Source organism: Amblyraja radiata, chromosome 22, assembly GCF_010909765.2.
Source record: "Amblyraja radiata isolate CabotCenter1 chromosome 22, sAmbRad1.1.pri, whole genome shotgun sequence".
Taxonomy (NCBI): domain Eukaryota; kingdom Metazoa; phylum Chordata; class Chondrichthyes; order Rajiformes; family Rajidae; genus Amblyraja; species Amblyraja radiata.
This window is the reverse complement of record NC_045977.1, coordinates 15,362,372-15,378,673: the sequence shown is the minus strand read 5'-3', so window position 1 is coordinate 15,378,673 and position 16,302 is coordinate 15,362,372. Positions and strand designations below refer to the sequence as shown.

At 45.6% G+C, this 16,302-nt stretch overlaps 1 protein-coding gene and 1 long non-coding RNA gene across 2 annotated transcripts in view; both read right to left on the bottom strand.

Annotated features, from left to right (window-relative positions):
- LOC116985617 (septin-9-like) overlaps nucleotides 1-16,302 on the bottom strand; it is a 318,348-nt gene that overhangs the window by 267,838 nt on the left and 34,208 nt on the right. Inside the window, exon 2 of the mRNA XM_033040464.1 lies at nucleotides 6,860-8,248. Coding sequence (XP_032896355.1) covers nucleotides 6,860-8,248 — 1,389 coding nt within the window. The remainder of the gene's footprint in view (nucleotides 1-6,859; nucleotides 8,249-16,302) is intronic.
- Nucleotides 261-6,365, bottom strand: LOC116985623. The gene is made up of 3 exons (XR_004415315.1): nucleotides 6,325-6,365; nucleotides 4,855-4,859; nucleotides 261-659 (listed from the first exon to the last, which is right to left on the bottom strand). It is a non-coding gene; the product is annotated as an uncharacterized LOC116985623 (long non-coding RNA).

The following is a 16,302-nucleotide window of genomic DNA, read 5'->3' as shown; positions in this document are numbered from 1 at the left end:
GAGATAACCCCATCATGTTATGATGGCAGTAGAGAGCAACCAGCCTCACTCAGCTGTGGCGGCATCCTGCCGTTGAATCATCCAAACACACATTGTTATGAGGGCCAGGAACACAAACAACTTCAACAACATAAGGCGTATCTACAGTATGAGCGCCGCAGACGATAGGATCTAATCAATGAAGATCTTAACTCGAGAGTCACTCACTTGACTCTATGACAAAAAAAACAAAAGAGACTCGCTGGAGATGAACAAGACAAGGCAGGTACACAGAGCTGCGATTTCAGGCGACGTGGTTCTTGCTGTTGGTTTGGAAGCTTACACGATGACATATCCTCAAAATATTCACCTCCGGTCTGCAAATGAAGTTATTTCTTTCACATTGTGGGGAGGTACGGCAGAGATGGCAAGGAGACGGAAGACAAGGAGAGGGTGGCGAGACCCTGGAATGCGTCGCTAATGTTAGTTGCCAGATACGATAGCGGCATGAAAGAGGTTTTAAGACAGTTAGGACATTTAAAAGGGCCTGTCCCACTTACGCGACCTTTACAGACGACTGCCGGCACACGTCATCGGTCGCCGAAATTTTCAACATGTTTAAAATTCAGCGGCGACCAGAAAGACGCTACGACTTTTTGGAAACCTCTCACGACCATGGGCTGTATGGGCGTGAGAGGTCTCCTATGGTCGTGAGAGGTCTCCCGCAACATGTCGCCAGGGGTCGCCTGTATGGTCGTGAGAGGTCTCCTATGTCTGTACCGAGTTTGTACGTTCTCCCCGTGACCATCGTGGGTTTTCTCCGAGATCTCCGGTTTCCTCCCACACTCCAAAGACATACAGGTTTGTAGGTTAATTGGCTCCGTTTTAGTGTGCTGTCTGTGCGGAGTTTGCACGTTCTCCCATGGGTTTCCTCTGGGTGCTTCGGTTTCCTCCTCATTCCAAAGACGTACAGGTCTATAGGTTATACAGAAAACTGGAGTAACTCAACGGGACAGGCAGCATCTCTGGAGGGAAGGAATGGGTGACATTTCGGATTGAGAGCCATTCTTCAGACCCATTCCTTCTCGCCAGAGATGCTGCCTGTCCCGCTGAGTTACTATAGTTTTTTTGTGTCTATCTTCGGTTAAAACCGCCATCTGCAGTTCCTGCCTACAGGTTTATAGGTTAATTGGCCCATGTAAATTGTCATTTGTCCCGTGTGTAGGATAGTGTTAGTGTACGGGGCGATCGCTGACCGGCGCGGACACGGTGGGCCGAAGTGCACTTTTCCCACACTTGTGTCTCTAGAGTCTACAGTCTAAAGAGTATGCTTTAAATCAGCCAATCTATACGCTGTGGCACTGGTGTACTTAATGAGCCTTGCCTTCCCTCATCATCGATGAGTAATTAAATAATGCCAGGGTGTTTATTCACAAATGCAATTGAAAGATCCCAAACTTAAAATTCATGCGCTTCGTTTCGAACCTTGGTTATACCAAACATGGAGCTCGAGCCCTGGTCTTTCCTTGTAAGGGCACAAGAAATTGGAGAGAAGGGCACTTGTTAAGTGTAGTTTACTCCCTCTTCTCCAGATCACGATGATCAGAACAATCTGATATAAGGAGGAGAAGGTATTAGAAATAAGCAATAATTGGATGAAATGTTTAAAGGCATATTGTTAGGACAATTAACAATTTTCTCCAGTAACCAGAATAATTTCCAATCCTTGAGAATACCTGCTTCCTTTTGCATTGACTGTTGGGGTGACTGGCTGTGCCTTGGGAAACTCCGATCAAAGAATCTTGAAACCTCAGGGGTGAAATGGACATGACAGAATACAATAGGTAATGAATTAAGCCCCTGTCCCACTTTCCCGAGTTACAACAAATTCTCCCGCATTTTCCCCTTGATTCAAACTTGGGGAATTACAGTAATAGCCAGCCGTAAGTACTCGGGGCTATTTTTTTTAACTTGTGGACATTTTTCAACATAGTGAAAAAAAGTCCCGACTTACCAGATGCCCCGAGTACTGGCTGGCATTACGAGCCGCTACAGAATATCTACGGACTCCTACAGACTCGCTACGGACGTTCCCCGAGTTTGAATCAAGGGGAAAACTCGGGAGAATTTGTGAGTAACTCAGGAAAGTGGGACAGGGGCTTGAGTCTCTTTACATCGTGGAAACAGGCCCGGCTGCCCAGCGAGTCCTCACCAACCGAGTCCTGATCACCCCGTACACTAGCATTACCCTACACACTAGGAACAATTTACAATGCAAAAATGTACAATTTTGCTGAAGCTAATTAACCTATAAACCTGAAGTAGACATAAAAAATGCTGGAGAAACTCAGCGGGTGAGGCAGCATCCATGGGGAGAAGGAGTAAGCGACGTTTCGGGTCGAGACCCTTCTTCAGTTTCTCCAGCAGTTTTTGTCTAGTTTCAATTTTTTTCCAGCATCCGCAGTCCCTTCTTAAACCTATACGTCTTTGGAATGTGGGAGGAAACCAAAGCGCCCAGAGAAAACCCACACGGTCTCAGGGAGAACATGCAAGCTCAGCACCGGTAGTTAGAATTGAACCCGGGTCTCTGGTGCTGTAAGGCAGCAACTCTCTACAGCTGCACCACTGCATCACTAAAAACACACAAACCATTTTACAACAAGGAGTATATTCATTTGATAAAGGTGGCTGCTAAAAAATTATCAAAGCTTTGCATAAAACTTTCACAAATAATACAAGTGAATAGTTTTTTATGCCAGTATAATATGACTGGCAGCATGAAAGGTATTTTCCACATGTAAACAAGCCAATAAAATGAGTGATTATGACAAATTAGTACGACATAAAAGGCAGACACAATACAACAATGGACAATCACACAGTGGTTGCTCTTTAAATTGTAAATTGCTTGGGCATTATACTTTACCCATAATATTCATTACACAAAAATATTAAGAAGTAACACAAAGGAATGCATTCATAAGAAGACCTGTCCTCAGCAAAATCTGCCCTCTTCATATAAATCTGTTTTGCTTCCATTTTAATGGGGGGTTGCCGTGAGCAAGATTCCTTTCCTCCTCTAAATTCTAAACTATAGAATTTGAAGTCTGTTTGGGCACTGATCCAATAATATCAGGCAGCAAATGATATATGTACACTGGCAATCAAAGTTTGTTCTTTCTTTTCATCACCAACTGTACGCGGGGAGCTGAGTTGCAGCACGCACATCCAGTGAGGTATGTCACCCCTGGACAAATCATCCCTGAACAGAATATAATTATTGCAACCCTGCAATCAAATAAAATAGGGCATAATGGTGTTAATATTGGCTAGATTATAGACACCATAAAATGGAGGATCCCTACACTTGTCAGAATTGCTTAACTCTTGTCAGCTGAACTTTACAGGCTTTGATTGGCGCCAGCCAGTCTAGGCTCAGACTGATATGCAGGATGGTAAGGGGTCCAGGTGTTCTCCCTGTTTCTCTTAAATTGATAACATGTATAGCGGTTTTGCAAACGAACCTTAAAAGCATCATTTTGATTGGACCGCTGCAAAAGCATTGTAAATAGTATGCATAATGTTGCGAGATGGTCATTCTGTTAATCGATGATTGGTCAAACTGTCGAGCCTTGGAGAAACTGTTTGAATCCCAGGGCACGTTTCATTGTTTTTTCTTGTTAGCTTCCTTTCAGAGCTTCCTTTCTTATACAATGTGTGAGGTGTTGTATTATTGGGTTATGGAAATGTCTGTTATGTATGGGGTTAATTGATATCTGTAATTGGGTTATTAAGAGACCACCGCCTTGTGGTTCCGCCCCTCGAGGTCCCGGAACGTATAAAAGTCCGCTACCACGAGGTCCCGCGTCGATCTTCTGGGAGAGCGCTTGGGACTGCGTGAACCTCTGGAGTGTCTCTGTCTGAGCGAGGCCTAGAGGGCTTGATCAGGCAGAGACGAGGATCGAACCAGCGGTGGGATAGGTACAGTAGTTGAACTGTAATTGTGTTTTGTTAAAATAAAGATTAGTTGATCAAGTACTTGATTCAGTGGTTTTTGACTGAAACTAGACTGGGGGGAAGCTTAGAACGAGTTATTTACAATAGCACTCGCCTTGTTGGAAGAATAATTCAGTGCCAATACCAGTGTGCTTGAGACTACCTGGTGCCTTGTTTCTTAGGATATCATGTATTTTCTTCGAGTAATATCAACCTGTGCTTGAAGCATGAAAATAGTACCTCGTTTCAGCTAAATGTGGGACAATGGTATTATTATGAGAGGTATACGACATGATACAATAGAACTTTATTCATCCCAGGAGGGAAATTGATCTGCCAACAGTGATAATAACTCCAAATACATGAAACATGAAATTAAAGTGACGAGTGGGATGTGCAAAGATTGGGCATGGTGGCGGTGGGGGGAGGGGGAGAGTCAGTCTCAGTCTACCCCACGGCAGAAGGGGGTGGAGTTGTACAGTTTAGATCAGGTAAATGCAGTCTTTTACCCAGAGTAGGGGAATTGAGAACATAGGTTTAAGGTGAGGGGGACAAGATTTGTGCAGCATCTCTAGAGAAAATTAATAGGTGATGTTTTGGGTCGGGATCCTTCTTCAGTCTGATTGCAGGGGGGAGTGGGGGGGGGGGGGAATCAGCCTGAAGAAGGGTCCCAACCCGAAACATCACCTATACATTTTCTCCAAAGATGCTGACTGAACTGCTGAGATACTCCAACATTTTGCATCTATCTTTGGTATAAACCAGCATCTGCAGTTTCTCGTTATTACATCCTGTTCAAATACATTGCCTATTCTCTTTAACACATGTAGTAATCCCCACACCTTGCTCAGCTATCATACAGTCATACAATGTGGAAACAGACCCTTCAGCCCAACTTGCCCACACCGACCAATATGTCCCATCTACACTAGTCCCACCTGCCTGCATTTAACCCATATCTCTCTAAACCTACCCTATCCGTGTACCTGTTCTAAATGTTTCTTAAATTTTGCAATAGTCCCTGCCTCAACTACCTCCTCTGGCAACTCGTTCCATACACCCACCACCCTTTGTGTAATAAACCAACCCCTTAGGTTCCTATTAAATCTTTACGCTATGTCCTCTGGTTCTCAAGTCCCCTACTCTGGGCAAGAGACTTGTATGTGTTTACCTAATCTATTCCTCTAGTGATTTTGTACACATCAATAAGATCACCTCTTATCCTCCTGCGCTCCAAGGAATAGAGTCCTAGCCCGCTCAACCGCTGCCTATAGCTCAGGCCCTCGAGTCCAGGCAACATCCTCCTAAATCTTCTCTGCACCCTTTCCAGCTTGACAACATCTTTCCAATAACTTGAATCCCAAAACTGAACACAGTACTCTAAATGCAGCCTCACCAAAGTCTTTATATAACTGCAAAATCCGACCTCCCAATTTCTATACTCAAAACTCTGACTGATGAAGGCCAATGTGTCACAACCTTTTAAGCCACCCAATCTACCTGTGATGCCACTTTCAAGGAAAGATGTTGAATAATCTTTCACCCAAGTACCACTGGAGTGGTAAAACCAACTGCTGCTCTGAGCAAAAGCATGCTTTTTAACTTTGGCTTCGATGGACAGAACGGCTACTCAGCGAGATCATTTTTTTGACAAATTAAAAATTTAAACCATTAAGTCATGAATTCTATTTCATTTTAAAAGCCTTCAAAAGTTTGCCAATGAAACTTCAAGAGTTACGAACAAGCTTACAGTTCCGTCCCTCATCTGTGGCCGCTTTTTGTATACATTGGTTTGCAAGCAAAGAATTTCACTGTGCTTAGTCACATGTGACAACAAACTATTCCTTTCAATTTAGCCGTCAAATATCAAGGGCCTGTCCCACTTAGGCAATTTTTTAGGCGACTCATAGTAATTGCAGGTCGCCGAAAAACCGGTGACTGGACCTCCTCCCCCCCCCACAACAATGTCTACGACAAGCTACAACAACCTAGTCGGCGTCAAGCTACGGCAAGCTACCGACAACCGGCGACCACACAAGGGACAACCTACGACAACCAAAGTCAACTTACGTCCGCCCGCGTCAAGCTACGACAAGCAACAACCCTGTCGGCGACAAGTGAAGACAATTCAGTCGCCTGTACCTGTCGGCGGTTGACGTAGGTAGTCGCCAATGGAATTCCCCAAAGTCAGCACTGGCGACAACCTACGTCACGTGGCAACAACCTACGACAGCACCTACATCAGAAGTCAAGCTACGCTCATTGGCATCAACTCACTGTCGCCGAAAATTTTTGAACATGTTGAAAACCCAGCGGCGACCAGAAAGACGCTACGACTCTTTGGGCGACTACTCACAACCATACAGGCGACACCCCGGTGACCATGTGGCGTCAGCCTAGTCGCCTGTAGTCGCCTAAAAATAGCCGAAGTGGGACAGACCCTTTACTCATTTTTAGCGGTAATGCCGCAACCTCCCATCTCCCCTTCAGCTCTGCTCCTGATCCCACGCCCATGTGTCCATTGTACAAGTGTGAACCTTGAGAGCAAGTGTTGACAAGACTTTGACTGCAGGGCAAATTCTAGCTGAGCTAAACTCTGCTATTGCCATCCTTCTGTACGTTGCAGCTACTGCAGGTCCGATTTGCATATCTTATCACCCCGTGACACCGAACACCACAGAAGGTCATTGCACATTTTGCAAAGCATTAAGCCAACGCATTAAGCCTTTATCAATAAACACATTTCTTTTTTGAACTGTGTGACCTGAAATACATTTAAAAGAACCGTAGGTTTGAAGTCGTCAAACGCTTAGTGCTTTCAAAATGGAGGAATTCAATGTGCGTTCCCTGTTTAATAAAACTGACTCAAAATGTCACACCTTACCTTGCTGCCTGAAATGCATCTTAACCTCTTTCTCCAGACGTGGATCTTGAAATTCCTCCTCTATTTTTCCATCGAGGTACATTTTGTTGGTCAGCATGACGTTAGAGTTGAGATAATGTACCTCCAAATCGCCCGAGGTTGAGAAGGAATCGTTGTTCTTGTTCATCGAAGCTGGATTTTCCATTTTCTGCAGAGCCAACATATCGTCATTCAAAGCCGAGTTCCACGCGAGTTTTGCTTGCCAATCAGGTACGGGGGAGGGGCCAGGAGCAGGGACCTGAACCATCTGGTGGTGCTGGGCCACTAACTTAAACTGGGGCAACTGGTGCTGGGCTACTGGGTTGGGCTCCACATCCATGGCAGAAGGTAGGAAGTCTCCAAGCTGATGTGCGGAGGTCTTTGAGAGACTTTGCTTAGACCTTGTCAGGGCGATAGGGGGGGATGTTGGTGTAGTCTGGATAATTTGCGTTCTTGGGAGTGGTCTTGCTCTCTGGTCAGGGCTTGTAATTTGTCTCTCTTGAGACATGCATATGGAGTCAGCCGCGTTGATGGAAAGTGAATTAGTCGGCCTAAAACTCACGTCTCGAACATTTTGCGCAGGCTTCACATTTAAACTGGAGTCGGTGCCAGTTGGGCCGATCCTTGGCTCTCTCTGACCTGTTCGTTGACCATGGCCTGGTGCAACGTTTTGAGACAGCAGAGACCGTACCCCGGATAACGGAGGCACGCTTGACTTGTGCATGAGGTTGGAGGGCGCCTTGCTATCCAGAGCGAGGTCTTCAGCTATGTGGAGGTCGAGGGACGGCATGGAGCCATGACTGACCGAGCTTTCCTTCACGGAGGCCACAGGTCGGTCCACTTCGGAATGGAACATGTTGCCCTGCGACGAGTATTTCTTCAGCGATGGGGCTGGCACGTGGTTTGGCTTGGCGCCAGGATCGTGGCAGCCCAGCAGACCCTGGGGCGGACTGGACATGGAGTGTAGCCTTGAGGGAGAGACGAGACTGGACGTGGAGCCACGTAGACCATCATCAGCATCGGGTCTGGAAGACTGGGAGAAACCATTGGGGTTGACTCTACTTTGAAAAGAGGAGACTCGGCCCAATGTGCCCTGCGCGCTTCCGTTGGCCCTGGGGAAGGGTTTGGAGCCCTGATTAAAGGAAAAGCTTGAAGAGACCTTCCTGTGTTGGGCAGGGCCTGGGGACGGGACGGTGCCAGAGTTCCTCGTGACCCACGCGTGGTAAGAAGACGGAGAAGGCGCAAAGTTTTCATTGAGCGTGGGCGACTGCACCATTCTGGAAGCTGGAGGGAAGGGCGAGCTGAGCGAAGAGACGGGTGAAAACGGAGGCTCATCATTCACATCGTCAATCTCAAACGAACGTTTCAGAGCTGTTTACAAACAAAAGTGAAAATATACATTAAAGCAAAGCAGCCAAATAACAAGGCGATATGCTGTCAAAGGGGAATAAATCTCTAGATGCTCAAGGCCTGGGTTTAGTTTAGTTCACAGATACAGCGCGGAAACAGGCCCTTCGAGTCTGCACCGACCAGCGTTCCCCGTACACCAACACCATCCTACACACGCTAGGGACAATTTACATTTATACCAAGTCAATCAACCTACAAACCTGCAGTTCTTTGGAGTGTGAGAGGAAACTGAAGATCTCGGAGAAAATCCACGTGGTCACGTGGGGGAACGTACAAACTCCGTACAGACAGCGCCCGTAGTCGGGATCGAACGCGGGTCTCCGGCACTGCAAGCGCTGCAAGGCAGCAACTCTAACCGCTGCGCCACCGTGTTAAAGCCACTAAATAGGAGGCTGATGCAGGGAAACGGTGCTACAGTGAAGGACCAGCCTAGCTCTTACTGAATGACCAAAGATGTACAGGTTTAGAGGTTAAATGACTTTGGTAAAATTGTAAGTTGTCCCAGGTGCGTAGAATAGTACTAGGACGCATGGTGATCACTGGCTGTGTGGACTCTGTGGGCTGAAGGGCCTGTTTCTGCACTGTGTCTCTAAGGTCTAAGGTTAAAGTTGCAATATAAGCGATGGGTGTTGGGGCAACTCATGTGTGCCTTCGAGCTGCTCCATCAGTCAATAACCTCACATCCAGTCCATCTTCCCATACATTTCCCGAACACATTCGACAACCGATTTACAGCCCTCTGAGGAGGAATTTTGTTAGTCAACGTTTATTTTTAAAGTGGAGATTGACGTATACTTGATTGCTATGGGTGTCAGGGGTTATGGGGAGAGGGCAGTAGAATGGGGTTGAGAGGGAAAGATAGATTAGCCCTGACTGAATGGCGGAGTAGACTCGATAGGTCAAATGGCCTACCTCTGCCCCTATGATTTACGAACTTAAAAAAAAATTCTCCTCACCCTTGTCCTAAATGGAAACACCTTCCCTTGAGATTATGCTCTCTAGTTTCTAGTGTAGAAGAGGGATTGCAATAAAATCTTTCAGGATTGAAGCTGTTGAACTATTGAGAATGATGCATGAACCAAAGGCAAGCTTTAGCTTTTCCATATACTTCCAAGACTAGATAAATTTGATTAATGGTGCCAATTATTGCATGGACATTATGGAGATTAGGATTATCGTCTGATGCCTGACCATTTTCTTTATATGTAAACAATGTCTATGCTATCACATGCACTAAATACTGAACAATTACGTGTGTGGGTATCAGCAATTTTAAGCTGCCCTCCCTCTGAAAAATTCTTTAAATTAATCAACATACCATTCTGCAGGATTACTTCAAATAAAAACATTGAATCACAGTGAGATATGACACAGGAGAAGACTACTTGGCCCATCATGTTCCTGCTAGCTAAAAATGCACTTCATAGTCATAGAGAGTCATAGAGTCACATAGCGTGGAAACGGGTCCTTCGGCCCAGCTTGCCCACCTCGACCAATCTGTCCCAGTTACGCTAGTCTCAGCTGGATGCTTTTGGCCCATATCCCTCTAACCCTATCCAATCCATGTATCTGTCTAGATGTTTCTTAAACTTTGTGATTGTACCTCCCTCAACTTCCTCCTCCAGCAGCATGTTCCAGACACCCACCACCCTTTGTGTGAAAACTTCACCCCTCAGGTTCCCATTAAACCTTTCCCCCCTCACCTTAAACCTATGTCCTCTGGTTCTCGATTTCGCTACTCTGGGCAAAATACTCTGGGCTAAATACTCTGTGCGTTTACCCGATCTATTCCCCTCACCGTATAAGATCACCGCTCATCCTCCTGCACTCCAAGTGCTAAAGTCCTAGCCTGCTCAATCTCTCCCTCTAGCTCAGTCCCTTGAGTCCTGGCAACATCCTGATAAATCTTCTCCGAATCCTTTCAAGCTTGACAACATCATTCCTATACCATGGTGACCAAACCTGAACACAAGACTATAAATGTCTTATACAACTGTAACATGACCTCCCGACCTTCAGTTTAATCTGACTTCCTCGCACTTGGTTCAGAGCCTTGGAGATAACATCTCCGAGGGCTGGTGACAGATACTTTGTACATTTGGGGTGGACCCCAAATTTCATCAGACAGCAGTTTCCAAACCTACACATTGGTTGATATTGGTTTTTTTCTCTCACACGCCACAGTGACATGCAGGTTTGTTGGTTAATTGGCTTCTGTAAATTGGCCCTAGTGTGTAGGTTAGAGCTGGTAAATGGGTGATCGCTGGTCGACGCAAAAACGTTGGGCCATTGTGCCTGTTTCCACGCTGCATCTCTAAACTAAACCTTCCACTTTGTATTCTGTAAAGATCCCCATCCCATTTTCCATTCCTCCATCCCTGCCACATCAAGATAACATTACTATCGCAACGTTGAAGAAGCAATTAGGCGGGTAGGAAAAGTTTAGAGAGATATGGGCCAAACGCAGGTAGGTGGGACGTGTAGATGAAGCATGTTGGTCAGTGCGGGCAAGTTGGGCTGAAGGGCCTGTTTACCACACTGTATGACTATAAAGTTTTCCACTGGAAGACCTCTGAAATGTCAGATTTTTTCAGGAAATAGATACATAGATATATAGATATATATATATATCAGTAAACATAGTACCGTGTAATTATTTTGTAAAATATCCACAGTGTTCCTGTCCTAACACATATTCATTTTAGAGTTGTGTTAGCCAATGATTTACCATGTTTCAAAATACCTTTACAATAGAGCAGTTTGACTATAGACACACATAATATCAGTCTGAAGAAGAGGATCTGAAGAAGGGTCGACCTGAAATGTCACCTATCCATTTTTTCCAGGGATACTGCCCGACCCAGCTGAATTACACCAGCATTTAGTGTATATCTATCACATAATATCAGTATCCATTTTTGGCACTTGATTCCCATCAGAAACAGCCCACTCCCGTGAAACTACAACTTTTATTTTCTTTTGCCGTCATTAGTTCAGGTTTGAGTTCCTCCTCGCAAATAACTGCTGTGCCACAGTCTGACAGGTCAAAGTGTTGGTAGGCAATAATCGGTATCAGTTCGAAAGGAATTGGTGGAGTCCAGAGCTGGAAACAGCAGAGTGCCTGTGAAACTGAAGATGAAATGGAAGATTTCATACAACTGTCTGAGGCACCATGCAGTAAGTTCAAAACTGAAATCGGATTATTTCCTATTCATCGATTGTCTCCATTCAAACCTGAGACAAGTCAGAACAGAACAGTAATGTTCCTTTGTTACTTTTGTGCAAAGGTTTCTGAATGGAAACTTTTTCTAAAACAAAGTGTGATTATTTCAAAACTAATTCAAACAAGGAACGAGAAATCACTTTCTTTCAGTCTGCAGAAGGGTCTCGACCCAAAACGTTACCCATTCCTTCTCTCCGGAGATGCTGCCTGTCCCGCTGAGTTACTCCAGCATTTTGTGTTTTTCTGAGAAATCACTGAATTGCTATGTCTATCCAATTGGTGTAATGAACTATAAACGTGTCTTTTCTCATACAGGTGCACAACCTTTTATCCGAAGATCCAAATAACGAAAACCTCCGAATAGCGGACATTTTTTCGGTCCTTGAAGAAAGGTCCTTGAAAACGTTCACCGAGGGCGGCCCGCAGAGGTGACAGCGAAACCTCCGGTCGGTCCTCGAAGAAAGGGGAACTAAATCCCCATTCATAAAAGAGAAGGTGAGGGTATATTGCGCGGGAGGGTTAATAATTGACATTATGCTGCTGCCTGCCCGCTGAATTAAAAAGTTCCCACGGTAGACTCACGATACACAGTGTATCGTGAGTCTTGCGTGGGAACTTTTTAACTCAGCGGGGCAGGCAGCAGCAGATTGTCGCTGCCTTCAGTTTCACCCACCTACACCCCTCTGCTTCCCGGCCATGTGTGTGACCCCTTCCCTCCCCTCTCCAGCTCCCCGCCCATTGCACCGGCGCGGGGGCTTTGCACTGTCTTCATGTCGGCGATGTCAGCAGGACAGTGCCATTCACCGGAGACGTCAGGACCAACGGGACACCGACCCCCAGGCCCACTGCAAGCACGGAGGTCCCAGAGACCCACAGCCAGCAGCAGCCCAGCCCCGTTCCAACTCCAGAGGAAAACTGCAAACTGGCCGGAGACATCAGGACCACCAGAAGCCGCTCCCCGATGGGCCGCTACGGCGACAAGTGGCAGTTCGCCCACAGCCCCCTCATCGGGACACCGACCCCCAGCCCATTGCAAGCACGGAGATCCCAGATCAGCAACTCCAGCCCAGCCCCGCTCCAGCTGCAGAGGAACACGCTCCCCGTATGGGCAGAAGCTGATGGTGTGCAAGGTACATCTTGTTCTTGGGGTCGCGCAGCTCGGGCTGTGGGCGAACTGCCACTTGTCGCCGTAGCGGCCCATCGGGGAGCGGATTCCTCTGGAGTTGGACGGGGAGGGGGGTATTGTGCTGTTTGATCGCTGCCTGCTATCCCAGGGACAGGGAGACAGGACGTTCACCGAGGGCGGCCCGCAGAGGTGACAGCGGAACCTCCGGTCGGTCCTCGAAGAAAGGGGAACTAAATCCCCTTCGTAAAAGAGAAGGTGAGGATACATTGCGCGGGAGAGTAGGAATCCCAAGACAAAGTTGAGTGAGCGTTCACCGAGGGTGGCCCGCAGAGGTGACAGCGGAACCTCCGGTCGGTCCTGGAAGAAAGGGGAACTAAATCCCCTTCATAAAAGAGAAGTGGAGGGTATATTGCCCGGGAGGGTATATCGCCTACCTGGAAGAAACCGGACATTTTTCCCAGGATGTCGTCTGCACACCAAAGCTCGCCAAAGCTCACGTTTGGCGCCAAACGCACGTCGCCTCTGCTGCACACGGATATAAGAGTGTGAAAATGTCGCATTTGGCCGCCTAAGGGCATGTAGCCCCGCTAGGGTGACATGAGTGCGAGAGGTGATTCAATGCTGCGGTCACATTTATAAATTCAGGAATTCATTCAACACACTGTATTTCATACAGACATTTATTCTGCAAGAAAAAAACTACATTGAAGACTCAAACTCGCGACCGAGAAACTGCCGGGATCAAGGCGCAAACTCGCGACCTTGCGGATATGAGCCGAGCACTCTACCACTGAGCCAGCCATTAAAATCTACGCTAAAAAAAATCCATTCCGAAGACCGACAAATTCCGAATTACGAAAAGTGTCTGGTCCCAAGGCTTTCGGATAAAAGGTTGTGCACCTGTATCTCTAAAATAAAGACACTAAATTAAACAGGCTTGCACCTGAAATCCAAGCTGTGTAATTGAAAGCAATTTTGCCAATTCAGCTTTACTGAACTGTTAACCAAAAGTTGTGGTTTCACTGTTAACCAAAATAGCATTCGCAAAATATATAGATTCATTCCAGCCAATCTCTCACAGACAACTACCTGTTGCTTGCATTAAGATGGCATTTTTATTGTACAAGGATGAACTTTTTACTAGTTTGTAAAAATATGAATTTAATCAAACTTATTTTTTAAAGTAAATGCAATAAGTGTTGACAATTTTACACCCGTAGACACAGGCATGGACAGATACAGACACATACATATACAAACAGACAGACGCATTCACACACACACAGACGCACACACACAGCCGCACAGGCACACCCACTTACATACAGATACGCACACACACACACACACACACACACACACACACACACACACACACACACACACAGTAATGGCAGATACACATTCAGAATGTTGTAAAGTTGAATAATTAATTTTTTTACAACCTGCAAAATATATACTCATTTTTAACATCAGCATATTTGTCAATAATGTTGGTAATGCAAATGTCTTCAAACAGATTTTTTCTACACTGGTATATGATTTTATAGTGTATCGGCCATTCTGCACATGATGTACAGAATGTTGGTTGGCACAGTGGTGCAGCAGTAGAGTTGTTGCCTTACAGCGCCAGAGACCCGGGGTCGGTCCTGACCACAGCTGCTGTTTACACAGAGTTTGTACATTCTCCCTGTGACAGTGTGGGCTTTCTCCAAGACCTCCGGTTTCCTCCCACACTCCAAAGTCGTACAGGTTTGTAGACTAATTGGCTTGGTATAATTTGTAAATTGGTCCCTAGTGTGTAGGATAGTGTTAGCGTATGAGGATCGCTGGTCGGCACTGACTCGATGGGCTGAAGGGCCAGTTTCCGTATTGTATCTCTAAACTAAACTAAACTAAACTAAACGACAGTAATCTGGCACAACTGAAAAAAAGTAATCAGCTATAAATGACTGAGTCCTCAACGAATACTTGGTGTACAGGTTTCAACCTGCCCAACAAATGGAAATAACCAAGGTCTGCATTGTTTGATTTGATGTGAAAGGAACATAATTCTTTTTTAAACTATTTTTGCACCAACAAAATAGCATGATTTTTTAATTTTTTTATTAGTTTTGTTTGTGGGAATGGAAAACAGTCATGTTTGCCCTAGAATTGTTTTTCTTTCACCACTTTCTGAACTATTCAATTTATGGAAATGAATAAAAAGTTGAATGGAGCTTTGGAATGTGCGATACTTTTACGGAATGAAAGAGCTACAAGGTTGTAAACCCTATTTAACACCAATTCTATATAATTGAATAGAATGTATTCCCTAGGCAGTTCTAAACCTGGACACAGAGTTATATTTCATTGTCAGTGTGAGGCCAAACACAAATTGGAGGAACAGCACCTCATATTTCGCTTGGGCAGCTTACAACCCAGCGGTATGAATATTGATTTCTCTAACTTAAGTAACCCTTGCATCCCCTCTCTCTCTCTCTCCTTCCCTCCCCCATACAAATTGTTGTACCAGCTTCAAAGTCATCGTGTTGAGTCTCATTGTCTATAACTCATTTTCACCCAGCCCACAATTAACAATGGCTTGTTTCCTTCATCATCATTACCTTTTTGCATATCTTTCATTCTTTTCTTCTAAATCTCTCTATATCACCATCTATATCTCTCTTTTCTCTTTCCCCTGACTCTCAGTCTGAAGAACGGTCTCAACCCAAAACGTCACCTATTCCTTTTCTCCAGAGATGCTGCTTGATCCGCTGAGTTACTCCAGATACTTGTGTCCATCTCAGTTATATTTTACCAAACAGCACAGGAACAGGCCCTTCAGCCCACAATATCTGTACCGAACATGATGTCCAGTTGAACTAATCTCCTCTGCCTGAAGATGTCTCCATATCCCTCCATCCCCTGCATATCCTTATGCCAATCTAAAAGCCTCTTAATCTCCACTATCATATGGTTCTGACTGTTTTTCTATGCCTCTGAAAATGTTCAATAATTCTGTCAGATCTCCCCTCAAACTTTGGCATTCCAGGGACACCAATCCATGCCTGTCTAATCTCTCCTTTTGACTAATACCCTTTATCCCAGGCAGCTTTCTGGCAAACCTCTGCTGCACCCTCTCCAAAGTCGTCAAATGTTTTTCTGCAATGTGGTGAACTGAGCTGCACATAAATGCGGCCTAACCAAAGATATATAAAGTTGCAGCCTAATTCTTACTCTGAATGCCCTGACCAATGTAGGCTTGCATCCTGCAAGTTCACTAACCACTCCATCTACATTTATGTACCAGTCTTACATGTACTGTGTGTATAACACAAAGAACAGAAGTCCCAGCAAAGATCCCTGCAGAACACAGGACAGCACGGTGGCACAGCAGTAGAATTGCTGCCTTACAGCACCAGCGACCCGGGTTCGATCCTGACTACGAGTGCTGTCTGTGCGGAGTTTGTACGTTCTCTCTGTGACTGCAGGTCTGTGCAGGTTTATGGGTTAATTGGCCTCTATAAATTGTCCCTAGTATATAGGATAGTGCCAGTGCACGGCGTGATTGATGGTCAGCATGAACTCGGTGGGCCAAAGGGCCTGTTTCTGTGTTGTATCTCTAAAGTCCAAAGACTAGAATTGTCAGCCAAAATAACATTCTTCCTCCACCACCCTCTGTAT